At 43.1% G+C, this 18,608-nt stretch overlaps 1 protein-coding gene across 1 annotated transcript in view; it reads left to right on the plus strand.

Moving 5' to 3' along the window:
• The window catches only part of LOC119433148 (flap endonuclease GEN homolog 1), a 33,640-nt gene that overhangs the window by 9,737 nt on the left and 5,295 nt on the right, over positions 1–18,608 (plus strand). Inside the window, exons 3-11 of the mRNA XM_037700289.2 lie at positions 3,220–3,309; positions 4,861–4,947; positions 6,583–6,764; positions 8,544–8,644; positions 9,614–9,801; positions 10,377–10,460; positions 14,658–14,788; positions 16,349–16,413; positions 18,250–18,381. Of these exons, the coding sequence (XP_037556217.1) occupies positions 3,220–3,309; positions 4,861–4,947; positions 6,583–6,764; positions 8,544–8,644; positions 9,614–9,801; positions 10,377–10,460; positions 14,658–14,788; positions 16,349–16,413; positions 18,250–18,381 (1,060 nt within the window). The remainder of the gene's footprint in view (positions 1–3,219; positions 3,310–4,860; positions 4,948–6,582; positions 6,765–8,543; positions 8,645–9,613; positions 9,802–10,376; positions 10,461–14,657; positions 14,789–16,348; positions 16,414–18,249; positions 18,382–18,608) is intronic.

The raw sequence follows: 18,608 nt of genomic DNA on the forward strand, positions 1-18,608 counted from the left end.
TTTGAGAGCATGTGAGGGTTCTCTGAAAGTGAATGTTACCTGCAAAAATACTGTGTCATTTGAGGACATTCCTTTGCACCAAAGGAATGATATATATATATATTTTTAACACGAAAGTGTTTTATGCCGGGGTCCACCAAGACTTCACTGACGTATTTCCGTCACGGAAATACGTCATAGAACATAATACAAAGAAAGAAACCAGAAGAAAAAGTTCCACAAACATGCAAAATTTGGAAATCGAACCCACGACCTCTCGGTCCGCGACGATAGATCGCCGAGCGTTTAACCCATTGCGCCACAAACGCATTTGCAGAGAGCTACACAGACGCGCCTTATATCTAACACTTCTCCGTGTACCCGCGCTCTTGCTCGGGGCGGTGCCGCCGCCTACGAGCAGAAAAGAGAAGTACTGCATTATGACACTAACGCGCACCGACAGTGAACGCTTCGGTGGTCTCAGCACTACGACGCCTCGATGCCAGCATTCGAAGGGACGCTGGCATCAAGAAGCACTACCAACGCCACCTAGGTGGCGTTCACCGTACTCAGCACAGCGGAGCGTGGCCTCCGCAATTAGCTCTGAAAATGTTTCTGAAGTTGATCGCGGAGGCTGCAATTACGACGCGCTGTACGCGCTGATTTGACTCCGTGACGATTCAGTTACGTGCTTTGTCTTGCGCGTTGTATTAGTGTGTCAGTTACGTGCTTCGTCTTTCGCGTTGTGCTAGCGTGTGCAGCGTAGTGCAGCTTCCATATGCACGACGGTTGCTCATGGTCATCGACGTTGGTAGTCGTGATGGAGGAGACGTGCCACCAGGCGTCAGCGTGGGTGCATCAACGCCTAAGGGCGCTTTAGCCACAAAACACCAATAGACATTATATATCAATGTGCAATAAACATTACACTACTTCTGTGAAGACACGTTTCACTTTCGTGTTCTATACTGATTCCTATATAAGAGGGATCAACCACATTTTTTTACATACTATGCCTATGGCTGATTTCATACTTGGTTGAAGATCTTCCAGTAGAACTATGCTATGCTACATTAAAACTAAATTTAAGTGTGTAATTACTATAAATCATAAACTGCCTGATCTCCAGTTTGGCCATAATTTGGCAGATAATTATTATCGGTTTCTTTGGTGTCAAGTTTCACTTGGTTTTACCTATAGTGACTTTTATTTTGAGCTGTGTTAAAGAACAGATCTACACAGACACCCCATTATAACACTGGTGTAAGATAAAGCTCCGGCCAGTGCCAACTGGGACATGCTTGCGCACATGTAGGCAGAGATCAATTATTGTTTGAACATAATGATGCTAATATTGAACGATAACACTGGAATAATAAGAATGAAATGAAGCATGTCTTTTGTTTTACTGATAGCATATGTTCCAGCATAGAAGGCAGTGCCTAATTTGCACACAAGGCTGAACACTGCCCTTGTTTTCTTGCCGAAGACAAAATGCAAAGGAACAGATTTTTCTACAGGAGAATTGCTTAGCATTAGCAAGTGAGGTCTGAGGTCACATCACTCTCTGTAGTAATTGTTGCTGCAATACCATTTGGGTGCTTCTCTTCGCATGAGATCATTCTGTACGAAACGTGGATGAAATAGGGAGAGATCATTTGATACTGCTAGGCCTATATATATAGCATGTACATGTTGCCTTGGCAGTACCTGCTTCTTGTGCCTCTAAAAAGATGTCATGCCACCTATCGGCAACATTTTCTACCAGTCTGTGGGGTTCCCCGAGTGTCAGTTGGCTTTTTGAGTTGGTGTGCAAAAAGCAGATTGACAAATAAAGTAGGTGATGCCATATGTTGTCTTCACTGTGCACAGTCCAGACTATGACCTTTGCAAGAAAAAAAGAAAAAAGAAAGAACGGTTTGTATGTGGCACAATCACAAAGAGTATGCATGTTCAGATTGCTTATGTGCAAGACCTCGTGCAGTTTGCATCATTAAAGCAAAACACCAATGCAGCAGGCCAAAGAAAAAAATTGTGTGATGAACTAGAGAGAGCAAGCAAGCAGAGGGAATGCAGGGAGGTCAACTAGATGAGCATCCGGTTTGCTACCGTTCACTGGGGTAAGAGAAAGGGGGAACAGAGGGAGAGAGCATACATAGCATGCACATATCTAGAGATGTAGGGAACAAGATCTGGGGAAATTAGGGGGAGGGACTACAGAAGTGTGAAAAGAAGGCATTATATTTATTTATTTAGTCTTTAAGGACATCAGGATATGTCCACTGTGCCCTGCTGAAACAGGTAGATGATCCAACTTTCATGTGCTAATTATGCAGTTTAAGTACACCACCACTAGGAACCCATTGCTTTTTTTCATAGGTTTAGGTGGTACAGGCATACCCTAGCCTGGAGTCGAGTCACAGGCTAACCTTAAAAGAGACACTTGACTCAGCCTGGCGTTTCACGTGTAAAACTTTCATAGTGAGCCATACTTCGTGTAATCTCCTATCCTGTTACCCACTTTCCCTAATAGGCCTCAAGCCATAAGTTATATATATTATTCTCTCTCTCTTTCTCTGTTCCCTAGCCTTGCCTCATACCAGACCTTCCCGGTGTTTAAATAACAAAATGGAGAGCTGCTGAGACTGGTGCTGCAGTTGGATGGCCGATAATGAGAATGTAGGGCTTGCTTTGTGCGACCACAGATAGCATTGCCAAGGGTTCACTGTGACTGTTAAATGCACTCGCTGTACATTCTAGTAAAATGGGTTACAAGCATATGGCTGACGTAAAGCTTAGCCATGAGGAGAAATATAATGCAGAGGTAATGAGCTATCTTTTAGAGATGGCCTTGTTGGAAGGGGCCAGCTCAAAGCAATAAGGAAAAAGTATAATCATTTTCATAATTCGTTACATCGTCTATCTTGGACAGCTCGAGCTGTTTCATGTGCCCTGTAACTTGGTGTCCTAACGCTATATCTGTCATATTATAAGTTATTGATTGATGTTCCTTGCTGCAACTACGACCAAATAGTAAAGGAAAGAAACTATGTTTCTAAACAACTCTTAGTTCAAATCATCTCCGTTCTAGTCCCTCGTTATGGTGTAAAGTCAGGTTGTGTGGGCCCGTTAGTGTGCTTTATGTGGAGAGCTGTCAACGAATGTAGTGGCAGCAATATATTTTTCTTTGCACTGGCAATGACATATAGCTCTATGACATTTGCTTTGCTGCAATTTTAGTGCAGAGAGCTGCTTGACGTCCTGGGCCTCCCCTATGTGCAGAGCACAGGTGAAGCAGAGGGCACGTGCGCCTTTCTTGACAAGAATGGGGTGAGTCATCGTTAGTTCAACATTTTCTTTTGTCTTCTTCTTCTGCCCTTGACTTCAGAGGGATGCATCTGGCAGTAAGCTGCAATCATAAGCTTGTTCCAGGGTAAAAGCTTACCAGTGATTTACCAAATACATACATGCTAAGTCACATTTGAAGAGATTGCAATATGGCAGCCCAGGAAGTCAGCACACTTGGTTACGGTGGGTGGAATCGCCAAAAGGACGCTGGAATGAACTGAACATACTTCAGTATTGTAGTCTCAAACCATGCTCTCTTTATAACATTTAGTCATAACGTCTGCCACATTGCCTTCTGACGGTGTATTGTGCATACGTGACACTGAACCCAAGTGGTTTACTGCTAGTGATACGCTCTGCAGTTCATTAGCCGATAGATGTGGGAAAGTAGGTACTAGTTGAAGCTGGTCTTTGAATTGCATGAATTCCACTGTGCACACTACCAGATGTTACCATCCATATCATGAAGAGAGAGGGAGGTGTTGTGATTTTGAATGTGGCATGTGTAGCTCATCTACAGGATGCTCGTCTCTCTTGGATATGAAAACAATCATCTAAAAAGTCTTTACAGGGTACCTGTAATGTCTGCGTGGCTGCTGGAAGAAGAAAGAAAGCATTTGCTTGTAAAGATGCGCACAAAATTTTTTGGAACATGGAAACTGTAACGAGGCCTTAGGTGCTTCCCATTCTAGCGATCCTGCGTTAAGTTGGATGCTGCAGAGCAAGGCCTCATACTCAGTTGCAGGATGGACCCTTCAGTTGTAGGCAGTATGCTTACGCCACAAGATATTTGAACTCTTACACAGCTTTCTTTATTCCATAAGCTGGAGTGGATGGGTGTACTTTCGCCTGCATGCCAACGAAGGTTCTTTCCCATATTCTTTACCCAATTTGTTCTACTATGTTGAGCTGGCACCTGGTGTGGCAGGATTGCAAACTGGGTGAGTTGGAAGGTATTCATGAGAAGTGTGCCCGAAGACAAAAATGATGTAGTTTGAACGCACAACTTGGAATCTATGTCAATCGAAGCTTTTGTGAAGCGGTTACTCACATGCTATAAATTTGCCTGTTTAATTTCTGCATTTTTGACGTAAAGGAAACTGTTGCACTCCTGCTATGCAATGTGACATATGCTGCGATCATCTCAAAGAGATAGTTGGCGTTGGCACGATAGAATCATACATGCTATCGAGCCGAATAGTTAGAGCTGCCATGCTCAAGGACTGAGGTTCAATCCCACCATTGGGCACGTAATTCAATTCTTTTTTAAGTGTGACCAATTTGATAGGGCACCAGCAGCATCCAGCAACCATGGTCAGGAAAGTTCGGGAGGGTTCGCAAGAACTTTGATTTAAAAGATGAGGGAAACACTGAATAAACACGCCCATGTCAGCAGAGGCACACTTATGACAGAATAGCAGCACTTGTCCTGCGCTTTTATGATCTTGTATTTGTCTCCCTTTGAGCTGTTCACCATGAATATGTTACGTGGTGCGACCTTTGCTACTTAGCTCATGTTTTCTGTCTTCACAGATGGTGGACGGCTGCATCACACAAGACGGCGATGCATTCCTCTATGGTGCCAAGACGGTCTACCGGAAACTTTGCATTGAGGACAAGGTACCTTTGTTGGCACGTCCGAAACTTAATAGGGGTTCCTAGAGGAATGCATATAGGTTTCCTTAGTCGGGTGCATCACATTTTTTTTTTTTTTCTTTAGCGAACTTTCCTCCACCTTGTGGGCTTCCACAGAACTGATTCGCCGTAACCTAATAGTGCTCTGTAAAGTCAAATAAAGAGCATTTTTTCTTGATTTGTCTGTATTTCAGTCATGTTTATCCTTACCTAGCATGCTCCAAAATGCGTCCTCTGCTCCACAACGAGCAATTCCTGCTCCAAATCTGCTCCAATGGGCCAAATTTGCTGCTCCAAGAACTGCTCCAAAACACCCTTGGCCACTACCATCCCTGATCTGAAAGCTCACAGAAGTATGTAATTGTTTCAGCACAATTGTGTAAGTATAAAGGAACTGTTTTCAATAGCTTGTTGCCTCTTGGACAAGTATTTATACTGTCAGGTTGGCACAAGCAGTAGAAACTATGTAAAAGTGCAGCACAAATCGCATCGTCAGTGGTGGAAGCGAGCTTGAGCCTTTTGGAGCAGCTCAGGGAGCAGGAATAATGATGTTTTGGAGCAGCTTTGGAGCAACAAAAGGGCAGCTTTGGAGCAGATTTCGAGGGTCAAACCTCATTGTTAATTGCAATTTTTTTATTTTTGGTAAACATAAAAAACAAATATTCAAGTAGCTTTTACTCAACATTCAATACTTAACAGACCACACTTTTGACAAATTAAAGAAAATATGTTCCCATCATTAAAAGATCACAGCTGACAGAGCAAACAACTAGAGATAAGGGATGCTTTGAGCAGCTAAACCTGACACAGACAAATGATAAGTAAATGTTCATGTTAATAAAACACCACAGCTGACATGAGCAACAACACAGAGAAGACTAGAGATAAGCGAAATGTTGACAGATAAAAAATAAATGTTTGTGTTGTTCCAACACCACCGCTGACATGAGCAACAACCCAGAGAAGACTAGAGATAAGCGAAATGTTCCCTTTTGCACCTAATAATAAAAGTTTACCTTCATTCTAGACCTAATGGGACTCTAGAAAAATGAAATAAAAAGAAGAAAAAACTTATGCTCCCGCTATTAAAGCGTCGCAGCTGACATGAGAAACTAAGAGGAAACTAGAGATAAGCGATACACTGCATAACTAAACCTGACTACACTTCAGAGAAATTAAAAATAAATGTTCCTGCCCTTTCCCACCCACTAGCTTTCTTGGGCTGGTCCTGTCAAACAGCGCCATCTTGGATAGAGCAGGGAGTTCGATTGGGCGCGCCACGTCGCAGATGACAGCTGAATGAATGCGTCTCTCCTGTTCCCTGTGCAAAGCGACTGGCATTGAACACCTCATTGTTGCCTCCCATTTGGCGGCACATGGAGGCACCGCTTGGGAGCAGTTTCGGGGCAATAATGCTTTTTGGAGCAGGCAAAGTGGACTGGCGCAGCGTGGTGCAAATGGCGCAGCACTTCCACCCCTGATCGTCCTAGCATCTCGGCTCATTTTTGATATCATGTGCTTGGTTGAATTCAGGAGATATGTCTTACAATCTGCATGCTAAACCTCTGCAGCATTTCATTAGCTAACACTGTACTACTTGTTTGTGTAAACATTTTTCAGGATCCCCATGTCCTGTCCTACAAGATCGCCGACATTGAGAATAAGCTCGGCCTGAATCGTGAGAAGCTCGTGGCACTGGCTGTGCTTGCTGGGTGTGACTACTTTACTGGAGTTCGCAGCGTTGGAAAGGAGACAGCGCTAAAATTGCTAGACAAATTTGGAGACACTGGCTCTCTTGAAAGGTGAGAATGTGAAACTTTGACTGCTCTGAAATCAAGTTCTGTTGGTCGGAAGGAGTTGAGACCTTACGGAAAATGATTATAGGACTTATGTTAAATTAGTAAGGATCGATGTGGTACAGCCGCCACCAAGCTTAACCTGAACCACGAAGACACGTCTACAGTGACTTAACTTTAACTAGCATGAGACGTAAGGAGCTAACATTGAATGCCTTGGAAGGAAGATGTATAAAGCTAGCATAATTCAAGGCACACCAACCAGAAATCAGCAGCACACTCTGTAGGAGAAGCAAAATGTTGCTGAAGGCGTGTTTAGGTTAAATATGATGGCTTTTGCATGTGAACTCTCGGTTGAAGCGCTGCTCCATCGAGAGGAATTACACGCGGGCTACTGTTTGAAATTTGAAAAGCTACGAAAGCAAAGTGCACGCAGAACTGCACGTGGCAGGTCTCAGGATTGAGTCCCACAGTCTCATCCGCATCTTTAGAGGGGCCCCGAAACGCTTTTTGAACATAGTAAGAAAACGTTGCCGGTCTATAGAAGAGGCTCCTGTAAACACGTTAGCCAATATTGCACTGCATGCAGCAGGTACTTTACAATCTCGTGTCAAAAACCATAAAACATTGCTTGCTCTCTCCCCTGCAATGTTGTCCTTGAGCGTCATCACAAGCAGCAGTGCCTACCAACAGCTATTGGCCGATTTCTTGATAGCGAGAACATTCTCAGTAATACTGGCATTGCTTATTTTGAGCTAAATAAATGGAAAATATATGTCTCCAAACTCAAAAAAAAAAGAAAAAAAAAACATCTGAAAAATCGTTTTAGCTTTGCACTGCCAGTCTACACACGACAGTTCTGCTTAGCTGCGTCTGCTGTGCGTGGCCTCTGAGATAGCAGCTGCATGTTGCGTAGCGTAGTTTGCCGCATCTGCTACGGGGCGCCGTGATGAGCCCTCCCGCCGCCGCCACACTCAACTTTTGGGTGGGGCAAAGCTTCCAGCGCACTAGTGGTGACTAAAGAGGAGAAAGTGGCTCATCGCTGCAATAACTACATCTACCTCCGCTTATACTTGAAGGATTCAACAAATTTTTGAGACAGGAGATTTGTGAGGCGACGTCCTTTAATACTGAGGTCATTTTATGATGAGCTAGAAAGGTGTTTCAAGGCCTCCTTAAGCTGTAAAACAAAAACATAAGCATCTTAATTACTACAGCACCTCTATTAAAGATAAGACATGAACTACACCGCTCAGTCTTGCATTCCAATTTTATTTTTTCTATGTACTGCTCAGCGCTTTGGCAAATGAAGAAATGTCACAAGTACTAGCAGGCTTCGTTGATTCAGTATCTAAGCCAAGAAACTGAAGCAGAAAGCGCTGTCGAACTCTGCTGGACTACTTTGCGCAGTAACACGGGAGCAGGAGCTCCATCTTGTAGCTTCGCTTTCATTGGCATTATAGGAACTCTCTGTTTTGTGTGAAGTGACATCAAATTGACAGGGTGACGCGATGTCAAACGCATCTGTGCAACCATTTTCAGGTACTACATGAATCGACTCTACAGTGTATCTTGTACTGGGTTGCTACAGACGGATAACAGTAGCATTAAAAGCCCAAGATGGTGACACTCACACGCTTCTGTGAAACAGTCTATAGGATGTCTCGCATTTTTACTGCTTTCATGTTTCAGAAGCTCTTGTGGTAGGGCATACACAGGCCGAAGCTGTGATGATGTGACTGGCTTCGTAATTTGAGTTCTGACAGGCAGGGTCCTTTGATGCAGGCTACGAGACTGGACACGGGATTCGAAGTATTCTAAGCTGCAGGAGACGCTTGACAGAAACTGCAAGAAAGGGTCGCATTGTGGAAACTGCCAACATCCTGGTGAGCATTAGTGTTGTTGGCTTTCGTTAACCTGTACTGCCTGATACCGTTTCCCTTCATGTGTAAAATGTACAGGGGCAGGGGCCTGGTCATCTGCTTCATGATGCATTTTGTTCCTAGCCTTTTAGTTTCTTGTATACAGGGTGATCATTTTGAACTTTTACGGAATTTTTGAAAATACCCTTTTGCAGGTAACATAATTCAAGTTCTTGAGCTGGATTACTCAGAGAGGCAGACAATACTTGCACGAGAACTTGAAACACATATTCAACTAATTAACAAAAATTCGCTACTTAACTTCATAATTAATTACTTTATGGCACATATTACAATTTACAAGTTGTAGCAGGTGAGCTTACAAGATGAATTCATTTGAAATGAATTTCCGGGATGACACCAGTTTCAAGATATTATTTTCGAAAGTGTGGGACAAAATACATGGGCATTCCAGTTCATTTTGTTCTTCAGTGCATAAAAGAACGGTTTCTTAAAAAAGCAAGTGGAACAGTGAATTTTGATGGTGATTTTGATGGCGCATGTCTTCAAACTGGTGTCATTCTGGAAATTCATTCCAAGTGGACACGCCTTGCAAAGTCACCGGCTACAATTCGTAAATTGCAATATGTGTCGTAAAGTAATTAATTCCGAAGATAATTAGGGAATTCTTGTTAATTAGTTGAATATGTGTTTCGATTTCTCGTGGAAGTAATGTCCGCCTCCCTGAGTAATCCAGCTCAAGGACTACGATTATGTTGTCTGCAACAGGCTATTTTTAAAAATTCCATAGAACTTGGAAATGATCACCCTGTATATGAAGCTAAGAATGTTAAATTGTAATAAAAAAGATTCCCGCGTACTGTTTCCAACTTAAGTATCTGTTGGCTTCATGTCATATGACGTCATGTCATGCTTTACTGAACGTCAAGCCTGTCAGTTCACCTGATTCATGTTGCACATTACTCGTACCAGGTACACAGAAGTCACACCACGCTCATGGGTGCATCATGTGCTCGACTGACACTGCCTGTGCAAAGTCGGTGGTGTCCAACTGCACATGCGATTGGCATAAGGCAGAAGCTGTGAAAAGCCAGTGGAGGACAGAGCTCGACGTCCGAAAGAAGGCACTCGACGAGTATGACAAGTTTCCTCCAGAAAATGTGCGTTTTCACGTGACAATCTTTTGTTTATTTGCAGGCACTTCAGTCTAAGCCAGTCTTGATAACAATTCATCAATTCTAATGACTTTTCTTACATTCCAGAAACATTACACTATACTCGCTTGTCAATACTATGTAATGTTGCAAATGCATCTACACCACCTTGTGTCTTTCCTGAAAATGGTGGGCGTGCTGTTAAATTTAATTGAACCCTGCAGTAACAAAATTATTGGAGAAAAAAAAATCACTTTTGCAGGAATTTTGTTATTGGGAAAATTACATGGGAAAGTACATGCCCTTGCAAATGCAAAACTTGACTTCATGAAGTCAGTAATTTTGCTGTGCTTCATCTTAGCTTGCAGCAGCACTCGGTCTTTGCAGGTAAGAGTGCATAGTTATTTTGTTTTTTTCTGAGTATACAGTTTTGACTGCCACTGTACCTGTTGTTCTTGACAATTTTTTTGCTTTCTTTATTTAACATGCTGTAGACTATTTTTGGCACCACAAATGTGTTTTTTATCAACCGGAATAGGTTGTGAGTCTTGCAACCCTTGAATTGAATGCAACCCGCACAGGTCATATCCGAGTTCCTGACCGACCAGGACGACATCCAGAGTGTCGACAGCTGCTGGCAGTTTCCTTCTGCAAAAAAATTTGAGGTGATTGTTTGTTGCTTACCTGTACTGTCCCCATCTTTATTTTCTGGCATGATTAATACTAGCAAGCTTGTAAAATGCTCCGACTAAAGGCAGCCATAAAGCACCTTTTCTTGAAACCCAGCAACATACTGGAATGAGTGCGATGCCTTTCAAGGAATATACTTCCAGATGAAATGCTTGAAAAGAACTTGCAATGAACCGACGTAAATGTGCTAATGTTTATGTTCTCGATGCCCCCTGAACTCATCGGTTTCTCTCAGTTGGAGAGAGAGAGAGAGAGAAAAAAAAGGCAGAAAGGTCAGCCTGAGCTAGTGCTCTCTAGCCTGCTACTCTGCACTGAGGCAAGGAGAACAGAAAAAAAAAAAAAGGTGTCATGAGGGATGATGATGACATAGAAGAGGGATGCACAACGGTGATGGCAAGTTCAGCATTCTGATGATTATCAAGAAAGTCCAAAAATGTCATTCAGAAATTTCAATGGAGTAGCCGCTGGGTTCCAGGTCTTGGCTGGGTTACTCATTGACATGCAACTTCATATAATGGTATCAACAAAGCGTCAACCATGTGCAAGCAATATTCAAGCGACAGCGACAAGCAACGTACGCGACAGGCAGACCCTGTCGCGGCGCGGAGCAACCACATGGACGTGACATCGCGAAAAGAAGTAGCAACGAATTTAGATTGTTGTCCGAATAAATACAATCATGCGCGCCCGTAAAGAAATTGCAAACGTACCACGAGGCCAATGCTTTAACCACAGTGCATTAGATCTAGCTTTAATATGCTGTCATTGCCAGTGAAAATCCGTTCTATGCTGCCAGCGTGAAATGGCGCTTCACCATCTGGTGAGCAAAACTCGAAACACTTTCGCGGCTCTTAGTGGCGTCTCAGGCCTAACAGCACCAAACGACAAGAAAATGTCAATATTTTGGCCTCAACTTGAGATGAGACGAAGTGATGGCCGATATTGCTATTTATTTTTTGCTGTCACGGCAGAGAGCGAGTTGCAAGAGCGATTTCAGATCGAAGTGGGCGGACTGGTTGCTGCCATGTTGTTTGCACAATCACGCTGTCCCCAGCTAAAGTCTTCATGCGGACTTCCGGGCGACAAGCAAAATTTTCTAGCTCAGAAAAACCCACTGACGCGACAAGTGACAGTGACAGATTGCCCTCCGCGACAGCAACACCTGTAGTTCATCGCCGTTGGGCCTGAAGAGGCTGTTGTGGGCTTCTCTTGTGCCACTAGTGTTGGGGTTCTGCCAATAGCCGTGCCATGCCTACCAATCTTTTCAGCTTTCTGCGGTGTTTGAGGCTGGAATCAAGAAAAGGCATCCAAAGGTGGCAAAAGAACACTTGCAGGATGTGTGGGATGCATTAATAACCACTAGTTCTCCTCTTCCTAGAAAATCTTGAAGGGTGTGCAAATGCGTGCCCAATGGCTGGCATCTATGGGTCACTGTACTTCATGAAATGTCATTGCTGATGTTACCTAAGGCAGTAAAAGGAGAGCATAGATTTCGAAAACTGTGGCAGAGCCGAGTGTGGATTTGGGCTTAGTTAGTAACTCACGGTGATAGATTACTAGCACGAGCAAAAGTCGAAGGACAAATAAAACGACCGGATGAGCGCTAACTTTAGTTCACTGCACAGTGTATTTGCCCCTGCCTTTTCTTTTGACAGACGCATGTCGTTATGCTTGTTAGTGGTTGAAAAAAATTCCTCTGATGCTTTACACTGGAAATACACAGTAGGAAGAAATAAAAGACTGCCTTTTATGTCTACTGGAATCAATACTCGATCCATCCATCCATCACTAAAAGGTGATTATACGTTGTAGAAACCTCGAGGTAGACCTAACTGGCAGTCTATTTAACAAATGAGTGAAACATTTGAGGACGTTGATCGCTTTGGAAACAAACCTGCTCTGTTAATTGAGAAGAGAGCAAGCAGTGCATTATGTAGGATTGTAGGTTTCCTGCTGCACACAGGGTTAACAATATTTGGCTTGCATGTTCAAGGCAGCATTGTCTACAAATAGGGAACATTTGTTTTATCGTGTTAAAGAAAAAATGTTTCAGTGCTCTTTCAACATTGCATTAGCATGTTTACTGCCACCATCTTAACCTCTGAACGTCTTGCACATGCTTTGAGAACAGCAAGCTGAAGACCTTTACCAAGCCTGACCTCGTATTATGTCTTTTTTTTTTTTTTCCTGTAAGCAATTCCTCATAATTAGAGAAGGAGATGTGAACCACTGACTGTTCTCATTGGATGTTGTGCCGATAAGGAAGTCTGGCATAAGTTTGTCTTTTGACTTGTCTGCTCGCTCGGTTGAAGCTCTGAATTTGTGGCGGCTTTTGTTAAACAGCATGTTTTGATGCAGCACTCTCGTCTCATTCAGAATAAATCGGAAGTGTACCTCATCTATGGCTATGCCAGGTGAAAAATGCAAAATTCTTACAATGAAAGCAAGAGTAGAGAGTCAAACTTCTTTGCACCCTTGTTGTTCCATGGCGGGCATTTTGCCTTCAAGGGATGGTGCCACTGTTCTTTGCTCTGAGAAAAGCAATTCTTATATTTGGCTTCACTAGCAAACGACATACTGGGTGTTTCAGCGAGCACTTTCAAAAATTTTTGAAAGGTTGCCTATGGCAGATAGCACAATTCTAGTTCATGAGCTGGTCTACTCAAAGAGGCAGACATTACTTGCATGAAAAGTTGAAATGCATAATCGACGGATTAACAAAAATTCACTAATGAAGTTTTTAACTAATTACCTTATGGCCCATATTGCAATTCACAAATTCTAGCCGTGGTTTTCGCAAGGCGATGGATCCACTTGGAACGAATTGTTGTTAAGTTAATGTGTTAAGAAATTAACTAGAACGCCGATGAATTTCTCCGCAAAGTTCGGGAATTACTATCTCGAAACTGGTGTCATCCTGAGAATTCGTTCCAAGTGAATCAACCTTGCGAACTCCACAGCTAAAATTTGTGAATTGCAATATGGGCCATAAGGTCATTAGTTAAAAACTTAATTAGTGAATTTTTGTTAATTAGTCTGTTGGGAACTGAGTGGTCGCAGAAGGGCGTCAGAACAAGAGGACCAGCTCAGCAGGCTTTCAGAACTGACTAGCGTGTGCCTTGCTAGCGGCCCGCCCAACTTTATTCTTAGTGGGGACACTAAGGTCGGCACTCTCGGCCAGTGCCTTGGGGCCGGCTGCAAATGACGACGAGAATAAGGTTGGGCAGCGCGTGTTAGTGGCGCAAGCATGGCATGCGCTAGTCAGTTCTGAAAGCCTGCTGAGCTGGTCGTCTTGTTCTGGCGCTCCGCTGCGACCCCTCGGTTCCCAACATTCGCAGCCGGCCCCAAGGCGCCGACCGAGAGCGCCGACCTTAGCGAAGGCGCTTACAGCATCGGTGGGCACGACAAGTCGATTATGCATTTCAATTTTTTGTGCAAGTAATGTCCGCCTCAAGTAGACCAGTTCATGAACTAGAATTGTTCTATCTGCCACAGGAGACATTTAAAAATTTTTTGAAAGTGTTCGCTGAAACACCCAGTATATACATACTTCTGATTTATTCTGAACAAAGCAGCCAAGCATTGCATCCAGACATAGCATTATGCAAAGTTCACCGCAGAATCATCTTTATGCAAAATTTCAAGCTAAATGAGTGAGCAGTTTAGCCACAAGAACTATTTTTGGAGTATTTCTTTTTTTTTTCTTTTTTTGCAGGCAACATGTCAATATAGAAATGTTGCTGCCACCTGCTGCTCTCTTGCAGCTGCAATGTGTGTTGTTGTGCCTTATGCATGTGTATTGGACTGAATATTGCATAGTGAGGAAGAATAAATGATGAATTGTGGGAAGCACTGGCCGTTTTGCGGTCTTGCAGAGCTTCAAGGCATGCTTTAGTTCTGGTTTACACAGAAACTAGAGGTAAATTTCGCTGAACAGTTGGAGTAGGTTTTTTTAATCTCTGTAGTGGAAGTTCATTTAGTAGTATGCTGTTTCTATGTGGCAAATTTGGGATTCACAAAGTTCAAGTGTCACACTTGAACTTTGTGTCACACAAGTGTCACACAAGTCACACTAGTGTCAAGGGTTGGGGTAGCTTTTCTGAACCAACCAGAGGTATTTGCCATTGCGCAATGTGGTCATGAACGTAATATAATGCCCATTTCTTTTGAAGGATTTCATGTACGCCAAGCTGGGCTGGGGGCCTGAAGAAAGCCGGGAGAAACTGTTCCCTCTGTTGACCCGCTGCCACCTAGAGCGAGGTGGGAGCAGCTGTGAAGAGGTGGTCACCTTGAAGCCCGTCAAGTAAGCTGCTTCGTATTGTACCAGAAAATGTCCGCAGTTTCTCCATTGTCTTCTTAAGTTGTAACAGTGTCTTAAGCCCAGTCCAGGCTCATTGTTGTCATTGTGGCCGCCATCTTGATCTTTGACCACAACACTATTTAATTTCAATTTAAAACAACAAACTTATCTTCAAAATTTTACCCCTCGGACCCCTTGATGCGTCTAACATGAGTGAAACAAAGTCAGCTGCAACAACAAATTAAAGGGACTCTAAAGGCAGATATTAAGTCAACATTGACTGTTAAAATATCATTGCAGAAACCTCGCAATACTTGTTTCGTGCGAAGAAATGACTTAAATTGAGAGAAAATTGCCTGTGAAGGGTCCTCATATACCTCTAGTGCAATTCAAATCACGCGGCCCCGAGCAGAGAGTCGTGACGTTGCATACATGGTCACTGCCTTTTACTGCTGTCGGTGATTAAAACGGCACCCAACAGCTGGCGTTATGGTTTCTCGTGCAAAACACAAAAGCGCGGCCAGGAACCGAGCCAAGACAAGAGCCGACAGTGCGAAAGAGGAAGGGAAAGCGTACACCGATTCATTAACACTATCTTCGACTCTCATTGCGATGGGCCTCGTTCTCTGCTACTTGCAGTTTGTGTGAGTTTTTTAAGTCAGCAAAATTAGCGCACACTGCGCAATAACAAAACTACTGAAACGCAACAGCATGGGTGGTGCAGAGTCGAGCGAAAACGAAACCTTTCACGTTCACATTGTTGTCGAGGGTGACGGCAAAAAGTTTTTCTCTAAGAATCGAATAGAAGCAGACAAGTAGAGCATTTTCTTCCATCTCATAATGCAATGCAATGATCTTTTTATAATAGTGGTTGAGTACTAGTGACAGAATTATAATGAGGTGTAGCTACGTCATTTGGCTACTACTTGAATGTCCCGGCGGAGTCCCAAATAGTGCATTGCATTTACCTCAATTTCTCGATTACTAAAACATTGTTCTCAATAATAGTATTGATGCCTTAGACTTTCTCGAGCATTAAGCTATCTCTTTAGCTTGCCTTAATTTTTTTGCCTTTAGTGTCCCTTTGAAGGGACACTAAAGAGAAATAACAGATCAACTTATACTGATAAGATATTGTTTTGATACTCTTATTTCCATTGATTAGATGCAATGTATGTTGATTACTACAAGAGAAAATGGAGGTCAATATTCACTTTTTTTTTTAATTTCATGCCGTAATATACCGTGCTGATACGTCATTATGACAACACAATTTTTGAAGAACTTTTTTTTGTATTTGGGCCGCTATGACCAAGTAGAAGTTCTTGAAACTTGCTAAGTTCAGTCTTTGGCTCTGTTAGAACACAATGTAATGCACCTTTAACTATAAAAGTCTGAGCAGCATTTTTTACACTCGACCATGAAAGGGAAAAATTGTCATCACCTTACAGATTTCCGTCGGACTGATATGCTCACCCTTATAAATGTGTTCCGATTCACTTGAATAAGGATTGAGGGTAGCCGCAGTGCTGAGAATGTGTTGTTTTCTCGTCACGTGACTAGGATCGTCAAGGAACGAGTGCGGAGAAATGCCGACTTCTACGAAGTTGAATGGCTAGCCACTGAGCGTGAGTCGTGAAGTCTGTTTCCTTTCGTTTCTCACCGTTTGGTAATTTGGCTAGTTAACAGAAAATCATTGCAGGATGCAAAGCTAACTAGCATTGTGCAGATGGTGGGTGTCTTTTGTGGGTGGTCTACGTAGTCGTATCTGGTTTAGACTGGAGAGCTCTAGCTTCTGCATGAATGCGCAGCACTGTGCTGCTGGCCTTGATGAGACAATGACGACCGAATGCAGGATGCAAAAAACACATGTTGGTTGTTCAAAGCATGTTTACCGGTCTTCTATCAGATGCTGCCCTAGGGCTTGTCGATGTTGGTGTGGCTTTAGCCTTTAGAACGTTTAGAATGTGCAGGCGCAAGTGCTGCACCCTGGCCATGATAACAAAAATTTGTACAGTAAAATAACTGTGTCACAAAAGAAAGAAAAACACATGGTAGAAGCCACAACCTGTGCCCTCTGGTGCCACATGGAGCAACGGCAGGGATACAGTCACGTTGTTTTAATGATGAAGAAGCAAACACTGACAGATCTGGGAGTTAAGAACCTAGCTTTTTATCAGGCGAACTTGTGCACTGGAGGGCAGCCAACACTAAAATCACAACGATCGTGGCATAGTCATTGCTTGGCCAATCTGAACCCATGGGTCAAGTTTGTCTGCAGTTTGTACGTGTATCACCGTACACTCCAGAGAAATCGCTGGCACTCATGTACGTTCGACAATGTGCAACACTATTAATGTTGTGGGTGCATTCTGATTAGACAAGCCTTTTTCACTATGGAATAGGCGGCAACGTTCAAGAAATTTCAGACATAGGCATGACTTTTGCCTAGCAATAACTTGAAAACAGCGATAATACGATGGAAAATGGGTCACCAACTAAACCCAACAGAATGTTTGCATGACACAGCACCCCTCTTAAAAAGCATCATAAAAAGTACAGTGACAGCAACATGAAACGGTAGCCCACGCACATTCCTTTTGCCATCGGTGCCGTTAAAGCAAGATCTCCACATATGCAGCAGGCCAGCCCAAATGCTGCCTCACTTTTTCTAGTTCAGCCACTCGCTGCAACACTATGCGGGCGGCCATGTGACATGTGTCATGATGCAGGTTCCTGGTTCCATGCAATTCCTACATTCTGTAGGAAGAAAATTTTTTTAAAAAGTTAACCTGGTTTTATTCAAACTTGGGCTGGCAATGAAACTGGCAAGAATGACTGGTCGCAATGGTATGAGAACCATCAACACCAGTCCCCGACATCTGTGATAGTTGCATAGCTTCACACCAAATAAAGGAACCAACTGACGAAATCGAATCCGGCACGAAAATACTTTCATTGTATCCGATATTCAGTATAAGCATGCATTTGTTACATGCCAATATCGGTAATTTATCATTATCCGTGTTTGGTATACGAGGCTTGACTGTACCATGTGACTTAGGTGGTGAGTAAGAGTCTTTAGCTATGCCAGAAGGCCCACCAATTAAAGAAAGTTTTGTGGAGTTGCCGGTATTTAGTATAAAGGCTCTGCTTCCACAAATGTGAATCTGGATTGCAGACTAGTTGGCTCCCAAAGCCTATTAGTATATATCTGTTAGGAAATTTCGAAAGCTCCACTCGCTTCGCTCCGCCCTTGCCTCTCCGTCTGCTCAGCAATACGTGCCTTGCACGAGTGCTCCATAGTTACTGCACAAGACTTGCTTGTTGAGAACAAAGTCTTTGACTGAGGGCCATGTCGAGGTTCTGCTAAGTAATTGGTTGAATAAACTTATTCAAGGAGCAGTCACGCTGTTTCTGCAGTGGAAACATGCCGAGCAGTTTGCACTATTTCAATTTCCTAGTGTGGACACAGTCATCACCACCGAACACTCTGGAGCCCCAGGGACTGTTTGAGGACGTCTATCCAGAACTGGTGAAGGCATTCCATGATGAACAGAACCAGAAGAGCAAGAAGAAGGCTGTGATTCCAGAGGGTGAGTGTTCAAAGATGCCTTTGTGATTGATTCATGCGACCTTTTAGGGAACTGTATGCTACCTTAGGCTATTCCATTGTCAACATGTGCCTTTGGCAAAGTTTATGAAAAGAGCATTGGGACACCTAAACAGGAATTGAGTTATTAAAATAAACACGGTAATAGTTTGAAAACAAAAGTACTTGAGAGCAAGTACAATAACTGTGAAAGGAAGGTTAACAAATTGT

Source organism: Dermacentor silvarum, chromosome 11, assembly GCF_013339745.2.
Source record: "Dermacentor silvarum isolate Dsil-2018 chromosome 11, BIME_Dsil_1.4, whole genome shotgun sequence".
Classification (NCBI taxonomy): Eukaryota; Metazoa; Arthropoda; class Arachnida; order Ixodida; family Ixodidae; genus Dermacentor; species Dermacentor silvarum.